The sequence below is a fragment of the Neopsephotus bourkii genome, unplaced genomic scaffold (assembly GCF_033783945.1).
Source record: "Neopsephotus bourkii isolate Nb327-2 ecotype Australia unplaced genomic scaffold, CSIRO-AGI_Nbou_v1 NB_272, whole genome shotgun sequence".
Taxonomy (NCBI): Eukaryota; Metazoa; Chordata; class Aves; order Psittaciformes; family Psittacidae; genus Neopsephotus; species Neopsephotus bourkii.
The window spans coordinates 5,371,664-5,398,714 of record NW_026900781.1 but is presented as its reverse complement, the minus strand read 5'-3'; the positions used below and the strand labels follow the sequence as shown (position 1 = coordinate 5,398,714).

Genomic DNA, 27,051 nt, shown 5'->3' with positions numbered 1-27,051 from the left:
TCTTGGTTCCAGAGTTCTGTCCCAGGACAGCGCTTCTTGTGTCAGCCTATTCAGAGAGGTGGCTCACTGCTTGAATGAGAGATGCCCCTTCCCTGCATGGGAGCACTGTACTGCCTGGGCTGGTGGCAGTTAAAGGTTTGTGGTGTTCTTGCTATAACTTGCCATAAAGCAAGTTTAGTGAGCTGCAGAGTCAGGGCACCGATGGAGCTTAGTTGGTGCTCCCTGAAGATGGGGAAAAAAACCTGCTTTCAGTGTGACCATCAGGCTGGACAGCAGTGGCCTGCTACATGAGCTGGCTGAGTGACTCTGGTGCTAGGGAACAGCCTTTCTCTAGAGATGCAAAGCAAAAATCATTGACTGCTGTAAGAGATGCAGGATCCAAAGCAAGTTAAGTACAACACTGTTCATCTTTTTATTCTCTACAAAGGAACTGGATCAGGGAGGCAGCTCTCCAGGGCTGGTAGAAGCTCCTGCTGTTGTAAGTCAATCTGAAGCAGAGTAACTGCACATGCCCAGCTGTTCCTTAGCTTCCCCTTCAGACAGGGGGAGTGAAGAGAACAGGGAGGTCAGTTCAGGCACTGTATTGTGAAGGTGGGTGCTTCCTGGGGGCTCCTGGCTGGAGCTCCAGAGTGAAGTCATGATGCAGCAGCGAGGGAGAAAAACACCTTTGTTGGGTTGAGAGGCTAACTTCCAATAAAAGTCCTTGGTAGCATCTTCTGAAAAAGCTGTCTTCATACTCACATTTTAAGCTGTGTTGAGAGCCAACGTCTTCTAAACTTTGCTGCTTTTTGCTTTTTTTCTTGCCCTTAAAAGAATAAAAAGCTGTTAGCTACCATTTTTCTTAGCCCACCTACAGGAGAAGCAGCTGTGCACTGATTTACTGCAGTAGTTCAGAACAGAACTGACTGGAAAGCTGATAAAACTTTCTTATATTTTGCTTTCAACAGCTGCCTTCAACTGGCCAGAGGCACCAGTCTCCTTCAGGGTCTAGCACTGCTTTCACTTCTGAAACACAAATGAAATGCACATGCTGCCTATTACAGACCAGCAGTTTTTGCCTGCAGTGCTCACAAGCCTCATGGGTTGTGGGTGTGTGGCTGGAACTGACTGAGGTCCCCTGCCTATCACCACTCATGTCTCTGTCATTTTTTTAATGAGAAGTAGGTGTTAATTCCCTATCCTCATGTGGAAGCATCTCTACTTAAGTAAGTTTTACACATACCTGAAATGACTTCCAACAGCTCAGAGATTTTTAACAATTAGTATTTATCAAGCAAACATAGTTCCAGGCCCATACGCTGTTTCTTAGTGTACCAAAACTCAGGTCATTTTTTCAAGGCATGTCTTACATGCCCTTCCTTGAGGAGGGCCTATCTAGCCAATCAGGCTGCAATGACCTCTTACCCTTCCCTTGCTATCCGCTTCTTTGGAGTTAGTTAGAAGGTAGCAAGACAGACCCTTCCAACATGGGAAAGGTGTTTTGTTTTTCTAGAGTACTTTAAAACCACCTACGTAAGAAGTAGTTCCTACTGTGGCTTTTTATACTCACCCCATGCTTTGTCCACAAACTGAACTGCAGCTTTTTTAACTGGGTTTTTCTTGTTTTCAAGGGAAAAAAAATAGTTTGCTGAAACAGAGATGAGTGTTAATTACCAAGTTTAGCCTAGAGAAATCCAGATGCAGACCCACTGAAGGAAAACTGCTTACGCTGCACCCGGTTGGCATGTGGTCCGTAGAGCTGAGCGTTTATGAAGTCTTTGGCCAGCTGTTGCTGGAGGCCTGTTAAATTCTGGTCTTTTAAGCACACAGCTGTATAGTTTCCTGTTGACCTAGTTGAACAAAAGAGCTGTAAATCCCTGCAGTGTAGTTACAGAACCCAGACAACAGGCACGCTACTAGCCAGGGCTTTGCTACTTGGGCACAACACTGCCTGGTGGAGGTTTCTTGATGCTTAGCCAAGCTTTGTAGCTGTAATTAAGAAAATAAAACAATGGACCAAGACCCTCAACCTGTCACCATACGCCTTTATGTGCCTCACACTGTTCCTTGGGAGTGTTGAACCAGTCTCCCCAGGAGCCAGTGCAATTCCTCTACAGGGACAAAGTGACAAAGAGGAAAGACTGAAATGCAGGAATTTAGTGCTCAACAACCAGACCTATAGCAGCACAGAATACAATGCCTAGTGCTGCTGTGCTTATGACTTCCCAGTTACGTCATAGCATATATATATGTAATAGGTAAAACTTTATATTCTAGATTATATATATACACGTATCTTACACACATGCTGTATCAGAAGTATATTAAAGGTGCTTTAGCACATGCTTTCAGAGGAAGAGCAGAGGAAACATCAAATGAAGAAGACAGCACAGCCATACAGTGACAGAGCAGGAGCTGTGAGACCCCCCTGCACAGGCAGAGGTGCCACATGGGAATGGGGACAGACACCCTGGATCTTCTCCCAGTGTACCTGGTGCCCTTTCTTTTTTTGTCTTTCTTCACCAGCTTTTTGACTTGGCCTTGCCTTTGGACTTGCCCTTGTTTCTGCTTCACAGCCCCACCTCCACGGTGTTTACCTAAGGTAAATTGAATAGAAAATGTCCCAGTTATGCACCAAGAGCTGCAAGTAAAAGAGGGACAGGAATGAAACAACTGTTATTAGGCTGCAGAAAACAAGAGGTCTCTAGGTAACTCCAGTAGGCATTTTTCAGCAGCTCTGAGCAGTCAGCTAGAAAGCACAGCCACCACAGAAGGGCTGTGAGAGGAAAATAGCAGCGCACCTCAGGGGAGCCACCCAAAGTACTGGCAGCCAGCTTGCCCCTTCCTTGGCATACCTTAACTTCTTTAACACCACAAAACAGGATTCATCAGGACAAATACTGAATGCAGCACAACAGCTATGAGTAACAAAGGGGAGTCCAGCTTCAGCTTCATTCTCACAGTAAGTAAAGTACTGTGGCTACTGAGTGTTCAGAGCAGTATCCTGAGCTCATCTTTTGTTTATGCCAACAGATTTTTTTAAAACAATAGTAAAAATAGCAGTTACACCTCCCAGCTATGTAACTATGTGAGTACACATGAAAGAGTTGTTTAAAAACAACCCAACACTTAAAAGTATTTTGAAGTACAGGTGAAGAGGGCAACAAAACAGCTGTCAGGAATACCCCAGACGTTTGATTTCCTGGATCAGAAGTTGAAAAAAAGTTACCTGATTTTTTTACAGATGCTGTTAAATCATAACATGATATGTAAAGAACTATCAATGTGATGAACAGCTCCATCCAGGAACAGCCTTTATAGCTTAAATGCTAAATATTAATCTCCCTCCGGTAATCCTTGCTTTTTCTGTAATACCTGCCTCCTTTCTCCTAAACACCACGGGCTACTTTAACTGAAACCACTGTACAGCAAACAACTTCTGTAAGCAGCGCAGGAATCAGATTAAATGCAACTTTTTTTTCCACATATGTTTTCGCTTGCCAACACCGTTCTGCCTGTCCAGCCTCTTCACATTTCAGACCTTAAGAGATGCTTCTCCTACTGCAGCTCTAACACTAAAACAAAGTCCCGAGGTGCCAGGCAGTGCACGCAGGTAGCAGGCCAGGCACTAGTATACCTGGGTTAGCTGCCGCAGCCTTCTTCTCGGGTCTGTGGAGGAGACAAGGCAACGCGTTACTCCTCCAACCCACCCTTGGAGCCCCCTCAAGCCCCATCTCCACCCCGTCCTCCCCCTAACGCCAGGCCCCGGCGGGGCCACACCATGGGCCTGCACCCCGGCACCCACCCACCGCCTCACGTCGCCGCTCACCGTGCGGGCGGCGCAGCGGCCAGCTCCTGCAGCACGGCCTCGGGGAGCAGCTTTCGCTTCTGCGGGGAGAAGGGAGCTGTTAGCGGGGCGGGAAGCGGAGGCGCTGCCGCCCGAGGGCTGCGGGAGGGGGGTGCGCGGTACCTTCTGCTCCGCAAACAACTCCTGGCGCCGCCGCCGCTTCTCCTTCAGCAGCTCCCGGTGCCTGCGGGGAGGCGGGATCCGCCGTCAGTACGGGCTCAGAGTGGGGAAAGGAGGGGGATGGTGATACCTGGGGGTGGGAAGAGATGAGGGCTCCCGCGCGAGTGTCAGTACCTCCGGGCCGCCTCCCCCACGAGCTTCCGTTCGGTCTCGGCCGCTTCCTTCGCCACGCCAAAGGACACCTCCTCCGGGGCCTCGTCCGCCTCATCCTCCGAGGAGGCCGGCCCCAGGACCGCGAGGGGCACCCCGCGTCTGCCCGCAGCCCCCTTCAGCCGCCGCGCCATGGCCCCCACACCGCCCGCCTGACCCCCGCCCCGGAAGCGCTCCCTGCTGCACGCGGCTCCGCCCCTCCCCCCTCCAGCCGCGCACACGCACACGCACGCACAGACGACCCGCTGAGGTACAACCGGTGGTGGCGGGACCGGAGCCGAGCCGGCCCGGGCCCGGCCTTGCGTTTATTGCGGTGGGGAGCAGGGGAGGGGCAGTACGACGCGACCCGCCGCCGCCTCCCACCCGTCCCAGCCCCCGCCGGGCGCCAGGCCCGGGCCGCGGCTGCCAGACTTGGCGCTTCCCCGCCGGGCCCTCCCGAGGTGCTCAAGAGATGATCTCCGTCTCGTGGCGAGCCAGCGCCGGCGGCAGAGTGGTCCCGCAGGGGCCCGAGAAGTGGAACCTGTAAGGAAGCAGCCGTTTGAAGGGGCAGGCACGACCGGCGTCACGCTGCTTGCTTCTCGCAGCCCGGGTGCATTTGACAAGCAGGTAGCAAGTTAGCCCCGCTGCTGAGGGAGGGGGACTTCTAGGACACAGGGACAAACCTCAGCTTCACACTTAGAAACATACAGTTGTGTCTTCATAGATTGGGTTGGGTTGGAAGGGGCCTTAAAGCTCATCCAGTTCCAACCCTGCCACAGGCAGGGGCACCTTCCACTAGACCAGGTTGCTCAAAGCCAGGTCCAAGCTAGCCTTGAGTACTGCCCGGAATGGGGCAGACACAACTGCTCTATTAAGAAGTGCAAGAACTTACTTCAGTGTTAATTCTACCAAGAAAGCGCAATGGCATCTTCTTACTTATTAGAAGAAAATAGTATTTCTTAAACATAGGGGAAAAAAACCTAGATCATGTTTGTTTAAAATTCTGTTAAGCATTTCAGCAGTTCAAAAGAGTGAAGATGCAGGTGACTAAATTTGCTAGTTTAAAACTGAACAGCTTTACCTGAATCTGTCTGTAGCAGGAGTAGCTTCCATGTTAAACTCTGCGACTGGCACTCCTCTAGCAGATACCTGTGGGGCAAACATCGCAGCAGGATACACCACAGAGGAGGTTCCGACCTGCAGGCACAGGGCAAAAAACTGAGTGTAGCAGGCCAGCACTTAAACAGGCAAAACAAAACCAAACCAACCCACAACGCAAGGACCCTTCTCAGAACACTGGATGTGCAAAACCACTAAAGCATGAAGATCCCTACAGAAACTAAGCCAAATCAGTATCTGTATTTAGTGTCACTGCACGTGTAGCAGAATTGGGAGTGGTTTCTCTGATGTAACCCAAAGAAACGTGTTTGCGGATTATAACTGGAAAGACCTTGTGTTCAGGAAAACAAAACAAAATGTTCCTTCTGTTACTTGGGGTTAGTCTGTGAAGGGTACACAATATTCCAAGTAAGTGTTTGGGTCAGTGAGCTGGAACCAGTGAGCATGTAAACCACCTCACAAAAGAATGCAGTCTGTGATAACAGCTAGCCACCTTCTTACCGCATTTTGTCACTTTTTTCTTAGCTGAGCCTCAAAATAATCATAATTTTCACTGTTTGAGAAATTCAACAGCTAAACAGTGTTACTGAACCTCTAACCCTTGAACCTCTAACCCCTGTGTATACTGAATGCAGATGGCAGGTGCCAGCTGAGCATGATGCACACATGCTGAATCTGCTGATTTCCAAGTAGTGTATGTACGTTTTCAAACTTCATGGCCTTTTAAAGTGTCACACGACACCAGAGAATCCTCGGGGGCTTTTAGTTTCCTCAGGGAAGCGTGCATGCAACCCCTTTAGTGTGGCTTCCCCGCTGGTTGCGAGGCCAGGTAACAAGTGCGTCACTCACTACCAAGCAGAGGTCACAAATATCAAGCTCCTTCTCCACCTCAGTGAGAATGTCAGGATCTAGGGTTTCACCAAACCACACAACATGGGGACGGAGGAGCCCATTGCAGCCGTCCTCCTCACACCTGTATGAAAAAGGAACAAGGTTGCACATGGTTGTTTTCATTCTCATTTGGGCATATCTTACCTGCCTTTGATCCTCCACTTCTCTCTTTCACAGCCCTACCCATACCCTCTACTGCGAGCTGGGCAGAGGGCACCTGATGGTGTGCCACACGTATGCTGGAAATACACATGTGCTGCCTGGCCAGGTGGAACATGTTGCTGAACAGTTGTGCAACTCAGATACTTAGTGGTATTAGCCGCTTACTCAGTGCCTTAAATGCATGAAACTTCAAATACAGTATGTGCTACAGACCACCTCAGCCTCCATCAACTTTAACAAACTGGCCAATGGGTTTTTAAGGAGAAAGTGAACTGACAGATGTATTGTATTAGCTTCCTTTCCTTAGGAACCAGATGAAAAACATGGTGGTCTCTTGCATCTGCAGCCGTTATAAAATAGCACCATGACACATTTAATGCCTGCAAAGGACTATGCTGTGGCTGTGCTGCAGCACAGTTCTCCAGATTGACTAATGGTAGGCAGCACCCACAAAGTAGCAAATGTTTACTGTGTAGCACTTAGTTTCTTACTTCAATTCTACTATGACTCCACTCACTACAAGCCCCATGAATTTAGGCATGTTTCAGCTTGATGCTCAAGTACAAAAACGTGCCATGCCTTTCATATCACAGTAAACTTCCAGTGCACACTCCTGTTATCTGCTGTCTCCCCTAACTTTAGATCAGTTCTCTGAGGAAAAGTCATGCCTTTCTCCTGGAGAAAGTCTCCATGTCCTTCCAAAACTACATGAACAGTAATATAAGCCTCCAAGATGCACAACAAAGCATAAAGGGGTAACAGCAAAACACAAATTAGTCCTTACGTACTGAGGAAGCTCTTCAACTGGAATCGCGGCATCCTGTGTGTCAGGATCTGGGGCCCTGAAGTACAAAATCGCAATATGTATTCAGCCATACAAAGTGCATTTGGTACATTAATAAAAACTCAGTATTCTCTAAAGCACACTCTCCAATCAAGAAATCTTTGCAACTTCAGCCAACTTCAACACCTACCACAACCCTACCATACCACACACAGGGGAAGCAGCTGTTTATCCAGGATTATCCCAGAGGTAAGCAACTGTCCTAAGCTGGTCAAACTCCAACAGAGGCACAACAAACATTTAAGTAACTACCTAAAGGTCTGGTGAAATGCAAAGGGAAAATACCTAAAAACCTATGACCGTATGCCTCTCCCCTTTTTTTTTAGAGGTGAAAGCAAGAGGATGGCTATAAAAAGGTGACTGAAGGATTTTTCTGCAACTTTTGAAGTTACAGAAATCCTAGGAACTGACACATCCCTCACAATTGTTTATTACATCTCTATTTTGAGGCCTGTAATAATGAGAATCTTACTGAGGAGATGAAGGGCAAATGCTGCTACGTGCTAGCCATAGAAGAGGATAATACATGTATCGAGCAATGGCAGTCCAATTTTAGGAATAAGCACCTGATTTAATAAAAAACCTGGGAGGTGAAGAGGATGGCAGAAAACACATTCTCAAAGAGTTAAATTAGCTGATGTCCAAAATAAGAGTTTCAGACTGTCTGAAATTCTTCTAATTAAAACATACTTAATATTGTGCTAACAGTTATGCTTTCACGGGACTTACAACATCATGGGCTCTCACTGAAGTTACTGAACAGCACACTCATGGTTCCAAACAGCTGTGTAAAATTTAAGTGTTAATACTACTGATGTAAAACAGGATGGGCAGCCAAAACTCCTGCATGCTCCTAAAATGGCTCCTTTCCTACTGTACAGCAGACAAAGTAGGAAATGCAGTTTACAAGCAGATGTTTTAATTACCCTTTCCCAGCCAACGCGGGGCATATTGGACTCTTGTAATTTGCAGCTACGTTTCCACAGTTGGTGCATCGAGTTCTAAATAAACTACCTGAAACACACCGAGAGAAAACATCAGGGATCGAACAACTCGTCTGGGGCATGGCTGTGTGAGCAAGTGGTTCTGTTTATCCTGTATGGCCTTTATTTGACTTTGAAGACTACACCTCGTGAGTAACTTGGGTAACACTACATGAATGTAACAGCCAAGTACTGAAACTTGCCAGCATTATGAAGGAGATTATTTACACAGTGCAAACACATGTTTTTGTTCAGCAACCCGAGGTGACCAGTGCCACTGTTAAGCACAGGCCAGACCCAGCAAAGAGACACAACACAGTCCCTTCAGCTGAAAGGAAACAGAGAAGAGCAACAACAGTCCCTTTAAAACTATGACTCAATCAAAATTAAACTATGCCCAATGCATATGAAGTACCCCAAACGACTTCCAAAAGAGAACATGGTGTTACAGTAAATAACTTTGTGCAAGTTATTACCATTTTAAAGGCAAGTTTCTCCCAGTACTTATCCTGCTCTCTCTTCTTCCCCTTGGGTTTGCTGGCCCATAAGCAGACAGGTAAGCTGGTTCTTACCGTGGATTTCTAAGAGGTGCTTTGTGCCTGCCTTTCTGTGTAGTTCATCAATATTCTGAGTAATGACCACAACGCTCCGTCCTTGCTTGCTCAGTCGCTTTTCGCACTCTGCAATGGCAATATGTGCAGGGTTCGGGTGTTTACTCAACATCACCTCCCGGCGGTAGTGGTAAAACTCCCACACACGAGAAGGGTTTCGTGCAAAAGCCTCTGGAGTAGCCAGCTCCTGGAAAAGACATGACAAGTCATGCTACCAGCGAAAGGGCAAGAAAATGCCCTCCCCAGATGAAACCAGCTAGATTCCTGCCACTTACACTGCTCCCAGCACAAGATTATCAGAAGCAAATTATTTATAACCAGATGCAGTTGATGAAAATATACTTCAATAGCCCTTATAGGGATGACAAGTCCAATTATCTTATTAAATGAGGAAATAACCAATATCAACAGTGACATGATTTTACACAGTACACCTGCACTGCCCCACCAGATTAGAGCGTCGTGCAGCACAAAGGAAGATATTTCAATGCACACAACTTTTAGGGTTCAAAACTCTTTTTCACAGCAGCCATAAAACCCAATATTATGTGGACATATTTCCTTTGCTAGCAACTTCTTTTCTGCCTTAAGTGTAACAGAAGCCAAATTACAGCCATTGTCAAAACCAAAGTCTAATGTCTTAGATTTTACCAACGTGTAAAAGACAAGCTGTACTTTTCACAGTAACTCTAACTTTGCCTTATCGTCTTTTTAAAATAAGGAGTATCTCAGCCTAATGCTGCAACATGCAATTCTGCTGATATAAAAATGCTGAATGCAAGATTTCTGCTCCAGAAGAACCAGGCATTTATACACATGCATGCTTTATTTGAATTGACAGTCACTGAGAGAAAAAATGCATCTTTAGATTCAAACCATCTTGAAAAACTCATATCTCTGACCCCTTTTAAACCTCATCAAATCTTTCATGAGTGCTGCATTAAGAAACATATAGAAAGCCAACAAGATAGCAACACTTGAGGCAGCATTTATTGGCAGTGTGGCAGTTACATGAAATAACTGCACCAGCATGCAGGATCAGACACCTGAGGCACCTATGCAATTCACGCAAGTGCTCACCACTGCACCCCTCCACCCCACAGCTTCTGCTTTGGCCTCCTCTCCCACCCCAGTGCTTCCCGATGCTGCAAGGTCACACCAGCAAGAGACAGAGCTTGTGGGAGAATTAAAGACTGCAAAGAACACTGCCCCCAAACAATAAAAAACATCCTGAAACATTTTTAAAGAGCATGATAAACCAAGATTGAATGAAAAATAACTAGTCGCTATCATTGGTTCTGTCCTTTGTTATTTTGGCAAAATGTTCTTAAGTTTAAAACAGGAAGTAGAAAATGAGGTAGGAAAACAGTGGGAGTGTTGAAAGATGACCACACAGCTAAGCTGCAAGGCAACAAGGAAACAAGGATGGTAGAAAGACCCAGAGCTGCCTGCAAGAACACTGATTTTCCCAAACAACTGATGAGGACAGAGAAGCAGCTGCAGCTGCACAAAGCAGCCCTCAGGGCACAGGGGACAGCTGCAGATATGGGTGTAAAGGGACAGCTCTGGGGAGTACTTCCACCCTCCACGGTGCCCAGCTTCTCCTGACCCTTCACCATCACCCACCCAACAGGCATTGCACCAGAGCTGCGCAGACATGTGCCACCAGTACATACCTGGGCTTGCCACTTCCTCCAGAAACCTCCAGCCCCTCTGAAGGTCGGGACTCCACTCTCTGCACTAACGCCAGCTCCTGTGATGATGACTATGTGCTTTGCTTTGGCAAACACCTCTCGAAAATCAGCCATATCTATGTGCAGGGAAGAAAAACAAACAGCTGCTCAAATGCTTGTACTTTTATACAAGAAGCCATAGAGACAGTGCTGGCAAACTTACACATCTAGAGATGGGTTCCACATACACCTCCCAGTACTTTAAGTGTAGAATACTAATCTGTTTCTGAGTTTTTCCGTATAGGAATTTGAAGGGAAATTCCTGGAGATCCTCAAAAACACGTAGGAGCAAGCTTGGGAGGGCAACAGGTATTAAACTATGAATACACTCAATATTTGAAAGACAGAGCCTTAAACTAAAACCACAGAGTTAGTGCTACCTTGATAACAACTGTTGCCACAACCACCCAGGAACTGCTTGCTTCCTCATTGTAAGGCAAGAGCCCAAGATGAAAAAAAAAATAAATCTACACTTAGTTACAAAGTATCACCCTCTAAATTAAAGGCATTTGGAAGAACGCTTTTCCTGCTGAGGCATCTTGGCCATTTTCTAGGTTTGCAATCGTATTTTCTATTTTTGAATGTACATTCCCCCCCTTCTCCTCTGCAAGGTAAAGTCACTTGGGAAAGAAGATGGGAAATTTCCTTTGCATTTTTCTATGGGTCAAAACAACATTAAAAAGGAACAGGTTAGTTACAGAGAGACACAAAAAAACAATCTCTTCCAGCTTACCTCAGATATTAATTTTAAAGCAACCTATTTTAGAATCAAAGCACAGCCAAGGTGAGAAGGGACCTCTGGAGACAGTCCAACACCCTGCTCAAGCAGGGTCAGGCATAGCAGGACCGTGTCCAGTCCGGTGGGGTCTGAGTGTCCCCAAGGATGGAGACTATAACCTCTCTGCACAACCCATTCCCATGTTTGACCACCCTCATAGCAAAAAGCAGTGTTTCCTTGTGTTCACATGGAATCTTGTACGCTTTGTGTCCCTTATCTCATGTCCTGCCACTGGGCAGTACTTGAGAAGAGTCCAGCTTTGTCTTCATTCCCTCCCATCACGTGTTTTTATGTACTGATAAGATGCCCCTGAGTCTGGTGTCCTAAAGCCTGAGCAGCCCTGGCTCCCCAGAGCCTCTCCTCACATTTCAGATGCTCGAAGCCATTGATCATCCTCAAAGCCCTTTGATGGACCCTCCAGTTTGCCCACGTCTTTGTCACACTGGGGAGCCCAGCACTGGATCTAGCCTTCCAGGTGTGTCTGACCATGCTGAGCAGAAGGCAAGGATCACCTCCCACAGCCAGATAGAGATGCTCTGCTGAGTACATCCCAAGACACCCACTGGCCTTTGTTGCCCCAAGGGCTTATTGCTGGTTTACAGTCAATTTGGTGCCCATCAGGACCCTTCAGAGCCTCTTCCACCAAGCTGCTTTCCCACTGATCAACACCAAACTGCCCTGGTGCTTCAGGTTGTTCCAATGCAAGACTGTCACTTCCACTTGCTGAACTTCATGAGGTTGACGTTAGCCCATGTTGCCAGGCTGTTGATGTCCCCCTGGATAACAGCATGACTCTCTGCTGTATCAGCCACTCCTAGTTTGGTGCCACCCCCAAACTTGCTGAGGGTACACTGCCCCATCATCCAGATCACTAATGAAGGTGTTAAACAATATTGGCAAGACTCCTACAGGACACCACTAGTGACTGGCCTTCAGCTGAACTTTGAACTGCTGATCAGAACCCTAATCTCCATGATTTACTATGTGTTCTTTGGGTTGTTTTTTTTTTTTGTTAGGGGGGGTTACCATGATAACTGTGAAGTTCTGTGCACAGTTTTAAAGTTAAGGCACATCCTCAGCTTAAAAAACAAACACAAAAAAACCCTAAGAAAATAAAAAGAGGGTATTTACTACTACCAGACTGAACGGGGCTATCAGGGTTGCCCAATACCCTGCTCCTGAGTAGCTACAAATGATTGAGGGCCTCCATAATTCTTGTGCTAAGAAATAAGGACTGATTTTTATTACCTACTAGGATTATGAAAAGGAACTGCAATTAACCAGCATACATTTGTGTGCATAAACTACAAACACTAAAACCATGTTGCCGGGCAATCACACTGACTGCAAACATGCAAGGGTTTGGGGAACTATACAGAATACAGACATAAAAGGTGAATTTTAGCAGCCAGGGAGGGGGGAGATAGGGGAAGAAATGAAGTTCAAGCTGTTCTAAACATTCTGAACTAAGCTATAGATTTCACCTATTACACAAAACCTTCTAGAATTTAAAATCTAGCTTAAAAACCTGTCTAGGGTATGCAAAGAAACACATTAATATCTTACTTGAACTAGGACGAGCCATTTCCATGCAAAACTTAGGTTTCTTTGAAGAAGAAGCCTTAAGTCCACAATACGCTTGGGAAGCCAGCCTTCTAGCGGTAAATTGGAAGAGACTCATCAGCATCCCTCTGAAGTACTTCACCTGAGGAGAAATAAGGGGAACGCAAGCGGCCCACTGAGGGAGCATATTTCTGCAAGGGTTTCTCCATAAGAAACAGATACAAAGATTATTCATCACAGTTTTCTCTTGAACCTTCGACCTTCCTTCCTTACTCTGCAAAAACCAGACATCTCAAAAAGGAGATCCTGACAATGGGATGATCTTTTGCTTCCAGTTAAGAACCCCAGATGTTCATTCTGCTCAAAGAACAAATTCGCTTAACGCCCCAAAACACACCGCCACGGGTTTTCTGCAACATTTAACTTGCCGATTTTGCCGTCTCACGCCAAAGCAGCTCCCACGATCCGACCGTCAACCGCGTTTTACGAATACAAAACCAACCCCGACAGGCGCTTTGCTGGGCAGGGTTCACTCCGGGACGGAGCCGCGGCAGCGGCCCCAGCGGCCAGCATGCGTACGTGCTGCCGCCCGCCTGCAGAAGGGCGAAGGCGAACCGCGCCGGGGGAGGGAGTCGTGTCGGGAAGGAGGCGGCGGTGCCCACCATCGCCACCTCCCCCTCGGCGCGGCTGCGTCCCCGTCCCCCGGCGCGGAGGCCCTGGGCCGCCGGCTCTCGCCGCGCCCGAGGTACTCACCTCAGCGCGGTGCCCGGCCGCGGCTGTGCGGCCGAGTCGTGCGTAGCCGCACGTCCCGCCCCAGGTTTGCGGCGGGGCCGGCCCTCGCTCGGCTCCGCCCTCGCCGTTTCCCTGTGGAACAGCTGACAGAGCTCCCGCCCGGGCACAAGCGTGTGAGGCTGATGGGGAAGGACGGAGTCCGGCATCAACTCCTGAGGCAGCGCGGCTCTCTCACAACGTTTCCCTACTCCGACGTCTCACGTAGATTAAGTTATGCTCGGGTAGGCCTGAAAACTTGGATGTTTTTCAGGTGTTTGCAGTTCACACATTCACTGACCAAACTCCCATATGCTGCTATGCTAACACAGCTTGGATAGCTTAGAGTCTCCAGAGTTTTTATGAGGAAGTATGGCTTTAGCTTGTTTTTCTGCAGAAACAAGACACCAACCACTTTTATCCAGCCTTCTCTCCACCCTTCCCCAACAACTTTAAATCACTCTCGTTCTTCCAGTCAATTTGCGATTTTACACGTTTTTGTCCCTTTGAACGCCTTAAACTACCAGCTAAACAGATGAAGAGGTCCCTAAAATGCATATCCTGACATGGGGAAGGCTGAAAAGCAAGTCCCACCACATTGCAGTCCCACCTAGCCTGTGCCTCTGACCTGGCCACTCTGTACAGTTACCCACAGACAGAGAAGGATACCCAGAGGCTGCCCCCAGGGCCTACATCCTGCACTTCTTTCATTACACTGCTGCTTCTTCCTGCTTTTATCATGGCAGGATGCAAAATTCCACCTCCAGTTACAAACATGAAGGAAGACAGTTGCCAGGGAACATTCAAGATGGAGCAGTACCAATTAAACCCTGTGCTCGTGCTCACTGGGCTGTACCAGCTGCTCTCCTGGGGCTCTGGCCGAATCCACACAATGCCTGTATGCTTGAAAAACCACTTAAATTCAGAAAACCAAGAGGAAGGCCAGCATGATCTTACCATTATAACTATAACTGATTACAAAGTTCAAGACTGCAAACTACTAGTCTAACATTACTAACATTAGTGCTTCTGTTCATGCACCACAGCTTTGAGGAGCAGATCAACTAAAATGCTTGCATTTTTACATTACCCCATTGCACTTGTTAGATATCCCCCTTCTAACTTTGAATTAACTAAGGGCAGAGCATATTAATATGCAATGTTTGCAAAAGTACAGGTCTTTTAATAATAACTCATGATAGCACAAGTTATGCAAAATGGGTACAGCATGAAATGAGGCTTGCTTTGGTTTCCTTGGCATGTGTAGATTGTATACCCCAAGCAGCATAATCATCCCAGTGTTTCTGAAGCAATCCATCACTCATTCCGTATTCAGAAGGGTCTGAAACCATGGAAAGCCTAGCTCAGCTGATGCTAACCTGGTGTGAACACTGAATCTTTGCCATTAGAAAATGGCCACATCAACTCTCAAAGATGTTTGTAGTGGTCTTGGAAAATATGTTTATGCAAATGTGTGTTTTCTGAAAAGCTTTATAAAAAGATTAAAGTGACATCTAAAATTGATTTCAAGCAGTGGCGTTGGGTGTAGATACCTGGTAGTGTTCTATGATCATCTGTGCTTGATAAAATACTTCTGCACAAGTCTTTTCTATTACAGCAATTTCCTCCAGCAGAGGTATCATTAATGCAACTCTAGGTGGACACCAGAAGTATTAAATGTTCTGCAGAGTGAGTCATTTCACCAAAATCAATTAACGTGCAAGAATCATGTAAGGCTCAGAAGAGCCAAAAGCTATGTCAAGGGCAAGTACGCTGAACATCTCCCCCTTTGCTTTCACTCCTCCTCCAACACGTTACCCTCCTAGCTGCCAACTGCTTTCTACTCAGCAGAGGCATTGACATATTTAGCCACAAGGCTGTCCAATCCACTTCCCAGGAGCTTGTCCCGTGTCCCCTTGACCCACAGAATGCCATTCTCTGGCAGGAGCTCCCCAGCTCTGCTCCTCCTCCTGTGAAGGATGGGGAAAACAGCAGGTGACCTGTATGTAGAGGGGCTGCTACACAAACTGGTCAGTGTGGAAACAGATGAATAACCAGCACCCAGTCTTCTACTCCAGTCACATCGTTCTCCAGCACTTGTACAAATGACTTTACATCTGAGCAGCTCCAGCTAGAAACAGTGTGCTATTTGACCACGAGACCCTACTGTATCAAACACAGGCAAGGCTTTTTTTTTTTTAAATCCCAAGTAAACAGTCTGTATTCTAACACACAGTAGGTCTGTACCAATTAAATACAGTATGGCAGTATATAAATTACAGTTCTTTACAGTACATAGTAAAATACAAGAGTCCGCTTACTGTACACAACAATCAAAGAAAGAACAGCAGCTTTTCAGTAAGGTCCCAGGTATCTCAATCATTCACTTGCTAAGAAACAAAAAACAGATACAGCAGGCCATTCACTTCACTCCTTTTTTACCGTGTTACTTTACAAATAGCCACAACGCTTGTACAGGCATCTACAGTATCTACATGTGGAACAACCTTCTTAGGAATTCATGAGCACCAGACATAAATCCCTCCATCATTCCAATATTAAAATAAACTTTACAGATTAAAATTACTTTAGCAGGTTCTATTTCAGCTTGATAATAACCAGCAAGTAACAAGTGCAAAGTTTGCAGTCATGATCCATTTACTGCTGCTTTGTTTCCCCATTCCCCCCCCCCCACCCAATAAACCAACCCCCTCCTCCCCCAAAAAGCCCAAATGTTGTCCTCTCGCACCCTTGCAGTAATACTGTTCCTGCAGTCAAACTGCCCAGCTGGCTTATGTGAACATACGAAATGCCAGACATGTAGCCTCAGGCATTGTTAGTCATTTCAATCCAACGTCAAGTCAGCACAGTGGCAGGCCTCTAGGAAGACAAAAAATACGAAGCAGTTGGATATTTCAGTGTGCTTAAACACGGAACGTAAGGCTGCACAGTGCCCGGTGACTAAAAGAAGCATGGCACCATGTTACCAGTTAAAACATTTACAATAGAAAGATAGAAACAGTAAATATGTCAGTCTAAAACAAGTTCTTTGGTAATTAAGAACAGCAAACCGTAGCTTCCCCGCCACCCAAATATGGATTTACATCCTGCTTTTTCCACAATAAAATATTTTTTGTTGTTTAAAATATATCTTCCAAGTTGTTGTGTATCAAACAGTCCAGTACCTCAGTTATCTACAGGTCAGCTTTAACTGTATTTTAGTGTGCAGCCATATCTGCCCACTGGCAGACAAACTATAGATACACAATCATATATATATATATAATATATATATTATTTATAAAAAATTAGAGAATTAAGTCAAGGACTCTAGAGAATACACATTCCATATGGACAGATTAAAATGTACAATAGCTTCAAAACTCCATAAAGTTTTCTACACAGTGATGCGTGTAGTTAAGTGCAAAAATACTGCAGTTTAGTTAATCCAAGATTTCCTGTTCTCCTGTTTCCTAGAAAAAGCAGAAGCTGCTGCATCTCCCGAATGGCAGAGGACCTCTCCTCCTGTTTTAGGAGTGGGGGATGAGCCTTGAAGCGCAAAACTTCTCTGTTTATCTGAAGTGGAAGATGCCTGAGACCGTGAAGTGCTACTCCATTTCCTCACAGAAGCTGGTGCTTTGCTGAGGCGCCCAGGACGAACAAAGACACCGTGTCGTGGTTTGCAGTGGAAGTACTCTCTGCCTTTTACAATTCCATCATGCTTCCCTTCAATGAAAACAAACACAAGGAATTAGTTGTTGGCACTTGGTTTAGCATGTACAATTGCAGCCTCGAAGCGCAAAGACCCTTGGTTATAGAATCATAGAATAGTTAGGGTTGGAAATGACCTTAACATCATCAAGTTCCAGCTGCCCTGCCATGGGCAGGGACACTCACACTAAACCATGTCACCCAAGGCTCTGTCCAACCTGGCCTTGAACACTGCCAGGGATGGAGCATTCACAACTTCCCTGGGCAACCCATTCCAGTGCCTCACCACCCTTACAGTAAAGAACTTCTTCCTTATAGCCAATCTAAACTTCCCCTCTTTAAGTTTTAACCCATTACCCCTTGTCCTATCACTACAGTCCCTAATGAAGAGTCTCTCCCCAGCATCCCTATAGGCCCCCTTCAAATACTGGAAGGCTGCTATAAGGTCTCCACACAGGCTGTTCTCCAGGCTGAACAGCCCCAACTTTCTCAGCCTATCTTCATATGGGAGGTGCTCCAGCCCCCTGATCGTCCTCATGGCCCTCCTCTGGACTTGTTCCAACAGTTCCATGTCCTTTTTATGTTGAGGACACCAGAACTGCACACAATACTCCAGGTGAGGTCTCACGAGAGCAGAATAGAGGGGCAGGATCACCTCCTTTGACCTGCTGGTCATGCTCCTTTCAATGCAGCCCAGGATACAGTTGGCTTTCTGGGCTGTGAGCGCACACTGAAGCCGGCTCATGTTAAGTTTCTCATCAACCAACACCCCTGAGTCCTTCTCTGCAGGGCTGCTCTGAGTCTCATCTTTGCCCAACCTGTAGGTGTGCCTGGGATTGCTCCGACCCAGGTGTAGGACCTTGCACTTGGCATGGTTAAACTTCATGAGGTTGGCATCAGCCCACCTCACAAGCGTGTCAAGGTCCCTCTGGATGGCATTCCTTCCCTTCAGCGTATCAAACGAAGCACACAGCTTGGTGTCATCAGCAAACTTGTCCATGTCACTGACAAAGATGTTAAACAAGACCGGTCCCAACACCGATCCCTGAGGGACACCACTTGTTACTGGTCTCCAGCCAGACACTGAGCCATTGACCACAACTCTTTGTGTGCGGCCATCTAGCCAGTTCTTTATCCACCGAGTGGTCCATCCATCAAATTGATGTCTCTCCAATTTAGAGACAAGGATGTCGTGTGGGACAGTGTCGAACACTTTACACAAGTCCAGGTAGATGACATCAACTGCTCTACCGCTGTCCATCAGTTCTGTAGCCCCATCATAGAAGGCCACCAAATTGGTCAGGCAGGATTTCCCCTTGGTGAACCCATGCTGGCATCTGTCACACAGTCAAGACCCTTAATGCTGAGTGATGAAGCCAGATGCATACCATACACTAGGGAGAAAAAAACCTGGAAAGGAGGCCTTGAATGTGACCAAAAAGACAATTTCCCCAAATACTGCTTTGCTAACTAACAAAGTTTAAAAAAAATTCAAATGTTTGTTCATTTTACAAAATAAACTATCATCAAAGCCAATTCCTTGGAAGGCCTAAAACTTCACTGCCAGAGAAACTTCTAGTACCAGTGTTAGTATCTATTAAACTACTAAAAACATCTTTTTCAAAGATCTGAAGCATTTCTGTGGGAGTTTCTAAACACTTGCAGAGCACTCACTTTTTCTGACCCCACTGACCTGGAGTTAAAGTAAACCTGTGCTCTGTAACTGAAAACTTTCCCCAGTGGGGGGAAAAAAAACCCATAAATCTCTGAAAGCCACAAACAGCAAACCTGTTTGACAAGCAACGGCCATTGTTAGTACTGCCCATGGACATGCATGTTGATTTGAAAAACAGATCTGCCAATTTTAGGCTTTGCTTGTTTTTCTGATCTATAAAAATAGTTGGGTACCAATGGGAACTCCTGCAACATGCAAAAGCATTATTCTGAATAACATGAGAGCAAGAGGGTTTTAAGATAGTTAAAAATTAAGCCAAGCACCCCTCTAAAAAGAAAGTCTAGAATGGGGTGTATCAGATACCAAGCTTATATGGAAATGGAGGTACTTTCCAGGGCTGAACAGCATATGATGGCAGTACATTAAAAACAGATCACGCTAGCTGCATTGATAATCCAGAACATATGTAGTCTTACCCAGCTGAACATTTAGTTCAACTCCAACCCAGATTCCAGCTGAAAAATCCACTGTTCCAACGTATCTCACTGTGCCCATCTTATTACTTCCAACACAGACTTGCTCACCCACAGCCACCCAGCTAGGCAAGGCATGGGCTTGATCTGCAGAAGCACCTTCTTCACCATCAGAACCATCCATGTGGTCCTTCCCAATAAAATCATCTACAGAAGCACCAGGGTAAGTCTCATGCTCTGAAGTCTCTTTCACCAGTACAGAACAAAGAGGGCTCTCCACCACAGCTGTGTGCCTGTTGCCAGCTGCTCCTGCCATGGAGCTCAGCTGGCCCACGCTGTGCTCCTTGCCAGTGCTTTGGGGTAGGTCTGAACAGCTCATGCCATTAGAAGACACAAGGGAACCTGACTGTAGGGCTGTTGAATGGTCAAAGTCCTTCCCATCCTCGACGCCCATGAACTCCGTAAAGGAGTGATCTTCCAGAATGTCCATCACGTGCTCAACTGTTGCTTCACGCGCTGAAAACTCAATTGTACAAGTATTTTTGCTATCTGAGGAACTTAACACTGAGAATGATCCAGCTCTGGGGAACTGCTGAGAGTCTCTGTCAGTGGCATTGAGGGAGAGTGGTACTTGTTCCGTTAAGGCACTGTTTCCTTTCAGTGGTGACACAGGTAACTTTTCTCTCAGTAGCTCCTTTTCTGACTCTCGACATTCCTTGTTCAAGGAAGATCTTAACTCATGTGCAAGAAATGATCCTGAGGGATCATTAGAGTCCAGCTCCTTCGTGTGACTGGCTAGCTGGTCTGTGCTATCACTACAGGGAACAAGCATGTCAGACAGAGTAGCATTAGAGGCACTGTGGGAGAAGTAGCCACTAGTAACACTGCTAGTGGTGGGGCTGCGGGATACCTCTTTCTCAAGAACTCGTGAACTCATGAAGTCTGATTTAGAAGAAAACCATTCCCTGTTCTCCAGGCTAGCATTGTAAACACTGAAGTCAGCAAACTCCTCCGGGACATAAGGCCGGAAAGTTTGAAAGCTTTGTGGACTTATCAGCTTCTTATTTATGGCCTCCAACTCACTGTCCTCCTCCTCGGAGTCCTGCAAGAGGAGAGAGAGGTTCACGGGATTAGGAATGTAGGACAGTAAAGTTTCCAAAATAAACTAACCTTCCTTGATTGCTTTTCCTTTCTGAACAGGCAGAAATGTATTCCTGTAATATTCTTTAGTTGAAGAATGGAAGGCAGCTCTTAAAGAGCTGCTGGGAACATACCCTGTCTGCACTATTGGGTTGTTAGAAAATAAAGATAAATTCTAAACAGTTCAGAAAATACACAGCAGTAAGTTTTGGCATAAGGAAAGCATGAAAAAGTGCGTGTTATGTATTTTCATCAGGCACAGTTTTTTAAAGCCACACGTTATAAATTACACACACCCCCCATGATTCAGACTAATTCAGCCTACTGGAGATATTCTATGGAGCTAACTGACCACCTAACAAGATAAGAATGAATATGAAGGGACGAGCCCTTACAGGGTCCCCACTGCAATACTAATTATTAAAAGCTATCCTGCACAACAGAATTTTCTATTAATCTGAGACCAGTGAGACCAAATAATTTTGCTTCACCCCCAGCTATTATAGCTGAACAATGGTGTAACAGCCATTCATACAGACATTCACCATGGTTGAAAATGAAGACAAAAGGATCAAATACTACAGGAAACCTTCAATGAAGCATTTGTGCACTTATATGTACATGCCTGGAGGAGAAATAAGTGATACTAATCAACCTGGCAGGATTCGGAGGTACCTCCCTGAATTTCCCTTTGATAACAAGCAGCAATGCACTGTGACCAGCCCACAGGAGTGGCTTTCACAGGGTCCATCTGAAGTTGAGGACTTCAGCCTGTCAAGATGCAGCTGTGAAAAAACCCAGCAATATGGTTGGGCTGCACCCCCCATATAAAATACTGCAGCTAGGACTCCACATGGATGGGTTTTTAAGTACTTCATCTCTCATATAAGTATTATGTATTTACTTATACATATATATGCATATATAAACATGTATACACACACACACATATATATTAAAACTGATTAGTTTATGGAAAATTCCTACTAGAAAAAAACAGTATTTTCAAAAAAAATGAAAATTGCTAAAGTTCAGATGGGAACCTGTGTGCTTTGTGTCCTTTGTCTCATGTCCTGCCACTGGGCACTACTGAAAAGAGTCCACCTTGTCTTCATTTCCTCCTATCATGTGTTTTTATGCACTGGTAAGATGGCCCTGAGCCTGGTGTCCTGAAGGCTGAGCAGGCCCATCTCCCACTCCAGCCTATCCTCACATCAGATGTTTCAAGCTATTAATTATCTTTGTGGTCCTTTGCTGGACTCACTTCAGTAATTCCCTATTTTTAAAGCTATATGTTATAAATCCCCCTCCTCACCATGACTTAGACTAATTCAGCCTACTGAATGTATCCTATGGAGCTAACTGACCACCTAACAAGATAAGCATGAATATGAAGGGAAGAGCCCTTACAGGGTCTCCCTTCATATATTTTTCTATACATACAGTGTATTTCTATACTATACAGTATATTTCTTGTACTGGGGAGCCCAGAACCAGAAACAATAATCCAGATACAGCCTCACTAATGGTAGTAAAGAGCAAGTATCACCTCCTTCAACCTGTTGGCAACATCCAGTATACTGTTGGCCACCTTTGCTGTAAGGGTGCATTGCTGGCTCCTGGCCAGCTTGTTGTCCAGAAGGACCCCAAGGTACATCTGGGAAAATCCGCTCTCCAGCCTATAAGCTTCCAACGGGTACTGGTGCCTGGCATTATTCCCCTCCCCACTTCCCTCCAGATACAAGACTTTGCATTTTCCCTTGTTGAACTTCGTAAGATTTCTCTCTGCCCAGTTCTCCACTTTGCTGATGTCCCTCTGAATAGCAGCACAACCCTCTGGTGTATCAGCCACTTCTCCCAGTTTTGTGTCATCTGCAAACGTGCAGAGGGTGCGCTCTGTCCAGCTATCCAGGTCACTAATGAAAGTGTTGAGCAGTACTGGCCTCAGTACTGAGCCCTGGAGTACAATGCTTGTTACCCATCTCCAAGAGGACATTGCACCCCTGATCACAACCCTCTGGCCCCAGTCATTCAGCCAGTTTTTAATTCACTTCACTGTCCACCTATTTAACCTGTACGTGTCAGCCCATCACGATGACGTTACAGGAGACAGTGTGAAAAACTACCGCAGTCAAGGTCAAGTTGCTCTGCTCTCTCCCCACCCACCAAGCTAGTCACCTTATTGTAGAAGGCAACTGAGGGTGGTCAAGCACGATTTCCCCTTTGTAAATCCACGCTGACTACTCCCAGTCACCTTGTTCCTCATGGGTTTGGAAATGCCTTTTAGGAGGATTTTCTTCATCACCTTGCCAGGGACAAGAAATACCTCCTTTCAAAGCTCCTCCTGAGCTTCCTGATTGAAATTCCAGAAACAGCAAATTTGGGTTACTCAAATTCCTAACACATGGGTAAAAAAAGGAAGCTGCCTTGTGCTACTTAGGCTATTGGTAGAAATAATGATAAAATCCTTGAAAAGATGGTAAAGAAACTGCAGCTACTTCCTGGGACATAACAGAAAGGATATAATCAAAAACACACTTCAGAACTGACAACGGTAAGGTTGTGCCAGCAAGGAGACAAGACTTCACATCAAGATTTAGCAATAACAGAAGCAAAGCAAGCAAGAACACAGAGCAGCTTCCTTACACCTGCTTTGTAACAAAGATACTGCATAGTTAAAAATTAAAGTATCCGGGTTTTCAAATCCCTAAATTATACCTCCCAAGTGACCTCAAAGATGCTAGCTCCCATTCTACCAATTTAAAAATCAGTAAGACTTATTTAGTGGCTGTACCACTTGTGCTTTAACTTTCATCGCCTGCTAGGAAGATCTGACATTACCCAAACCCCCCTTAGATCTGTTAATTACAGGCAGTATTCAAACATGCTTAATATGAAAACATTTAATCTGACCTTAACATAGCACAGCATTCTTTAGGTTAGAAAAGACCTCTAAAATCGTATAGTCCAACTGTTAACCTAACACTGCCAAGCCCACCACTAAACATAGACTCATAGAATGGTTTGGGTTAGAAAGGACCTTAAGATCACCTAGTTCCAGCCCCCTTCCCATGGGCAGGGACACCTCCCACTAGACATATGCCACTGTACTTGCATATTATATGGAACATGCCCTCATGTCATGGTGCTGTTTTGAAACAGCTGCAGTACAATATGCATGTGGAAGTACTGTCTGAAATTTTAGGCTGAATGCTCTATTTCAGGCCAACTGAATAAAAATATATTTTGCTAACTGCCTTTTTTTTTCCCCTCCTTTGACAGATGTGTCTTGAATATTCATGAAAAGTTAAGAACATATCTCAGAGAACCACAAGAAAAAGTCCAAATGTCATTCTTATGCCTACTTAGATGCAGAACATTAACATCAATAGTTAATATTAGCTTCCTGTATTGTTTAGTTGCTTTACTTCTACTGCAGTTTTTACATGCTTCAAAAGATGCAAGTAAGCATTACACCTGAAGTGACACCAATCAGCAAGTGATTAACTAGGAGCATGAGGCTCTGTACCCTGGCATGGGAATTTACAGTATTGATTAATAATGTGAAAACTCCACTTTGGATCAGACAGAGAGGAGCTGAAGTTTCATGTAGAGCTGTGACACTGCCCTGGTGTAATCTCTGAATTCGTTCTGAGAGCACTATTCATCCAAATGTGTGAAATGTATCCTCCCACCTAGTTAAAACATAGATTTGCTCCGGTTCAGAAAAACACAGGGTAGCCTTGGAAGCCTACATTTTACAAAGGCTTCCTTAAAGTGATTAAAGACCCCAGATGCCACCATCTCGTGGACCCAACACCAGAAGCTGGCAGGCCTAAGCCAAGTAGCCATCTCAACTTCTTTCCAAGGGCAGCTGTTAGTTCTTGCCTGCCTCCCTGGTACCCGCAGGTACAGGGGACCTATGACCAGACAGGGGAGTAGATCCAAATGACATATAACTCCATGGTAGCATAGCCATCAAATGGATGGATCAGCTCCCTTGGTATGACCTCCTATGCAACAGAACAAAAAGTTCAGTCGATACAAGGGAGAAGTCAGTGCAAGGGTAGAGGCAAGCAGCTGAGAACTGAAAGAACAGCTCTTTCCAGGGCCCTGTTGGCTGCAGTAGGTTTGCACTGAACTAGTTGCATTCTAATTGGAAAAGCCTGGTACAGGACGTTGCCCTTTTCCAGTTCTGAAAGCATCTGCTTATCTCTGGAAAGCAGTACACACAAATGCCTGGGTTAATTCCAGGCATGCATGGGGTGGGACACTGTTTTCACTCAAGGGATTAAAACCACCCCAAAGTTGCCAAGGAAATTTTCCTAACAATTTAGTTTCCAAGGGATGTTTTTCACCCCACCAGAAGATTCTGTCTTCCAAATACCTTCAATGCTATTTGTAGCAGTGACTCAGTGTGAGTCAGCATGTCAACTACCTTATGGGAAACTAACGTGATTGAGAAGAAAACAGCTGCTACCCAGAACCAGCAGCCAAGCTTCAAATATATACAGGATACTTTTGTGCAACAGCCTACAAAATAGCATTAGAAATGCAGACAGATTTTTTAATGGCTTGGCTATATGGGAGAAATAAAAATAACCGTAAAATATGAAGAATCCATCTCTAGCACTTTATGGTAAAAGAAGCCTAGAATACTTATGGGAAATGATTAGAAGTTTCTGGAGTTTAGATCTAAAGCTCTGATTAAAGCAAGTATTTACAGCCATGTTCCACAGCCCCAAAACAGAGTCCGTGATACAGCAGAAATGATGGAAACCTTTTGCTGAAGCAGCAATGAGAAAAGGATTTGGCAGGTGAAGATTAAAATAAAAGCCCTCCACCTCAATTCACTGCCTGAATTATGATGAAGACAGGCTGCAGGTTAATTTAGAGCGGCAATCTTATTATGAGAAGCTTTTTATAGTGTACCCACACCTAAATGCATGGTTACTTACACCAAATGGGATCATTCCATTTACTCTGGGGTATAGTCACAAAATCTGGGTAACATACAAAGTATATTAGAGTGATAACATGGTTCAGTAACCACCCTTTACTTGATCGTTTGTGCCCTGTAAGAACTAAAGCAGCCCCTCTCCCACCCATCCCACAAGACAAATCACCTACCAATTTTAAATGAAAATAACCATTAGAAAACAACCAACCAAACACAAAATGCAAAAACCCAGCCAAGTTAGTTCCAATGACAGACTGCATTTGCAAGCCAGGCAAGCAACTGTTCATTATAACCCTTAGTTTCAATTGATCACAAGTGATTACATCCATATTACGCAATTTTTCTGCTGCAGTAGCATTAAGCCCACCACCAAATGGCCCTAAGCCCACCACCAGCTCTCATAACAGAAACTGGTTCAAAACTTACAATCTTTTCCTTATGTATGCTATTGCTTTCTACAGGCATGCTGCTGGCATTGCTTCCTGAAGGCACAATGCAGCCAGCGCAATGCACCTGAGGTGAAGGCATGCTCTGCAAAGGTTAAGACACACAACACATCACACAAACCACAACACTAAATGTATGCAAGTTAGAGAGGCATTACGACATGACGAAAGTGAAACACCCATGCTGGCCATACATACATCAAAATTCAAGTTAATAGGTAGAGAAACTCATGCACCCCTCCCAACAGTGTTTTAGGTCGAGGAATAGAAGTCAGGATTATAACCACTCTAGAACACTTTCACAGGATTATGTTTTATCTATGAGGAAACACACCAACAACATCTTGCTGGAAAAATGCAGGTTACTATTAATTTAAAATACAAGTACCCTGTAAAGGAGAATACTTACCAAGACATGAAAAACCACCCCAGTGTTTTAGGTAAAAGAAAACAAACACCAAAACCCCTCACATACAAAGAACAGTGTAATTAATTTTACCAGAGAATTACAAAATTCGATTATAACAGATGCATGATGCAAATGATTTGCCAAGCACACAAAACCACTCAATCTCCTTTAAAAAAGCAGGTGGTTTTCAAAGATTACCTCTTGACTAAGCAGAGGTCGGCTTTCAAGGGGTGTCTTCCTTTTATGTTCCTCTTTCACTGGCATTAAGGGCTTGAAAAACTTTGGTGGCTGAGGAGAAAATGCTTTAAAAGGGCTGGCCATTAAAGCATGGGAATTCTCTGATACAACACCTAGGTAAAAAAGCAATAATATTATATTTCAGTTCTTCATATCTTAAATGCAGGAGCATAGTTCAAAACAACCGAAGCTTAAGCCATGCTTTTAGCAAGTTGCTGCTACAGAAAAATGTCAGTATTTTAGTATTCAATCACTGGCCCAAGCATGAGAGAACTCAGAGCTCAAGTGAGGGGAGATTATGACCTGCTCAGAAATCTGGAAACAGAAGGAGAACAAAGAGTAGCAGTGTCTGCACCCTCCTTTCTGAGGCTCCACTATTTCTTATTTTCATCTCGGTCATAAAAACAGTAGGA

The 27,051-nt window shown here is 45.2% G+C and overlaps 3 protein-coding genes across 4 annotated transcripts in view; all 3 read right to left on the bottom strand.

Annotated features, from left to right (window-relative positions):
* Positions 1-388: 388 nt before the first annotated feature.
* Positions 389-4,341, bottom strand: NOL7 (nucleolar protein 7). The gene is made up of 8 exons (XM_061346427.1): positions 4,121-4,341; positions 3,950-4,010; positions 3,809-3,867; positions 3,617-3,648; positions 2,471-2,576; positions 1,708-1,829; positions 1,550-1,627; positions 389-805 (listed from the first exon to the last, which is right to left on the bottom strand). Exons 1-8 carry the CDS (start codon positions 4,288-4,290, stop codon positions 738-740), a joined length of 696 nt encoding a protein of 231 aa, XP_061202411.1. The 5' UTR covers positions 4,291-4,341; the 3' UTR covers positions 389-737.
* Positions 4,342-4,541: 200 nt separating this feature from the next.
* On the bottom strand, positions 4,542-13,701 carry SIRT5 (sirtuin 5). 2 transcript variants are annotated; one of them, XM_061346418.1, is made up of 9 exons: positions 13,573-13,701; positions 12,823-12,961; positions 10,422-10,555; positions 8,707-8,932; positions 8,078-8,165; positions 7,096-7,149; positions 6,104-6,227; positions 5,217-5,332; positions 4,542-4,676 (listed from the first exon to the last, which is right to left on the bottom strand). In XM_061346418.1, exons 2-9 carry the CDS (start codon positions 12,941-12,943, stop codon positions 4,601-4,603), a joined length of 939 nt encoding a protein of 312 aa, XP_061202402.1. In that variant the 5' UTR covers positions 12,944-12,961; positions 13,573-13,701; the 3' UTR covers positions 4,542-4,600. The 2 variants fall into 2 exon arrangements, with proteins under 2 accessions (XP_061202402.1, XP_061202403.1); XM_061346419.1 differs by lacking the exon at positions 13,573-13,701 and adding an exon at positions 13,073-13,095.
* Positions 13,702-15,790: 2,089 nt separating this feature from the next.
* KIF13A (kinesin family member 13A) overlaps positions 15,791-27,051 on the bottom strand; it is a 110,718-nt gene continuing 99,457 nt past the window's right edge. Inside the window, exons 37-40 of the mRNA XM_061346420.1 lie at positions 26,600-26,751; positions 25,973-26,077; positions 19,450-20,548; positions 15,791-17,313 (exon numbers count right to left, since the gene is read on the bottom strand). Coding sequence (XP_061202404.1) covers positions 17,027-17,313; positions 19,450-20,548; positions 25,973-26,077; positions 26,600-26,751 — 1,643 coding nt within the window. The 3' untranslated portion in view covers positions 15,791-17,026. The remainder of the gene's footprint in view (positions 17,314-19,449; positions 20,549-25,972; positions 26,078-26,599; positions 26,752-27,051) is intronic.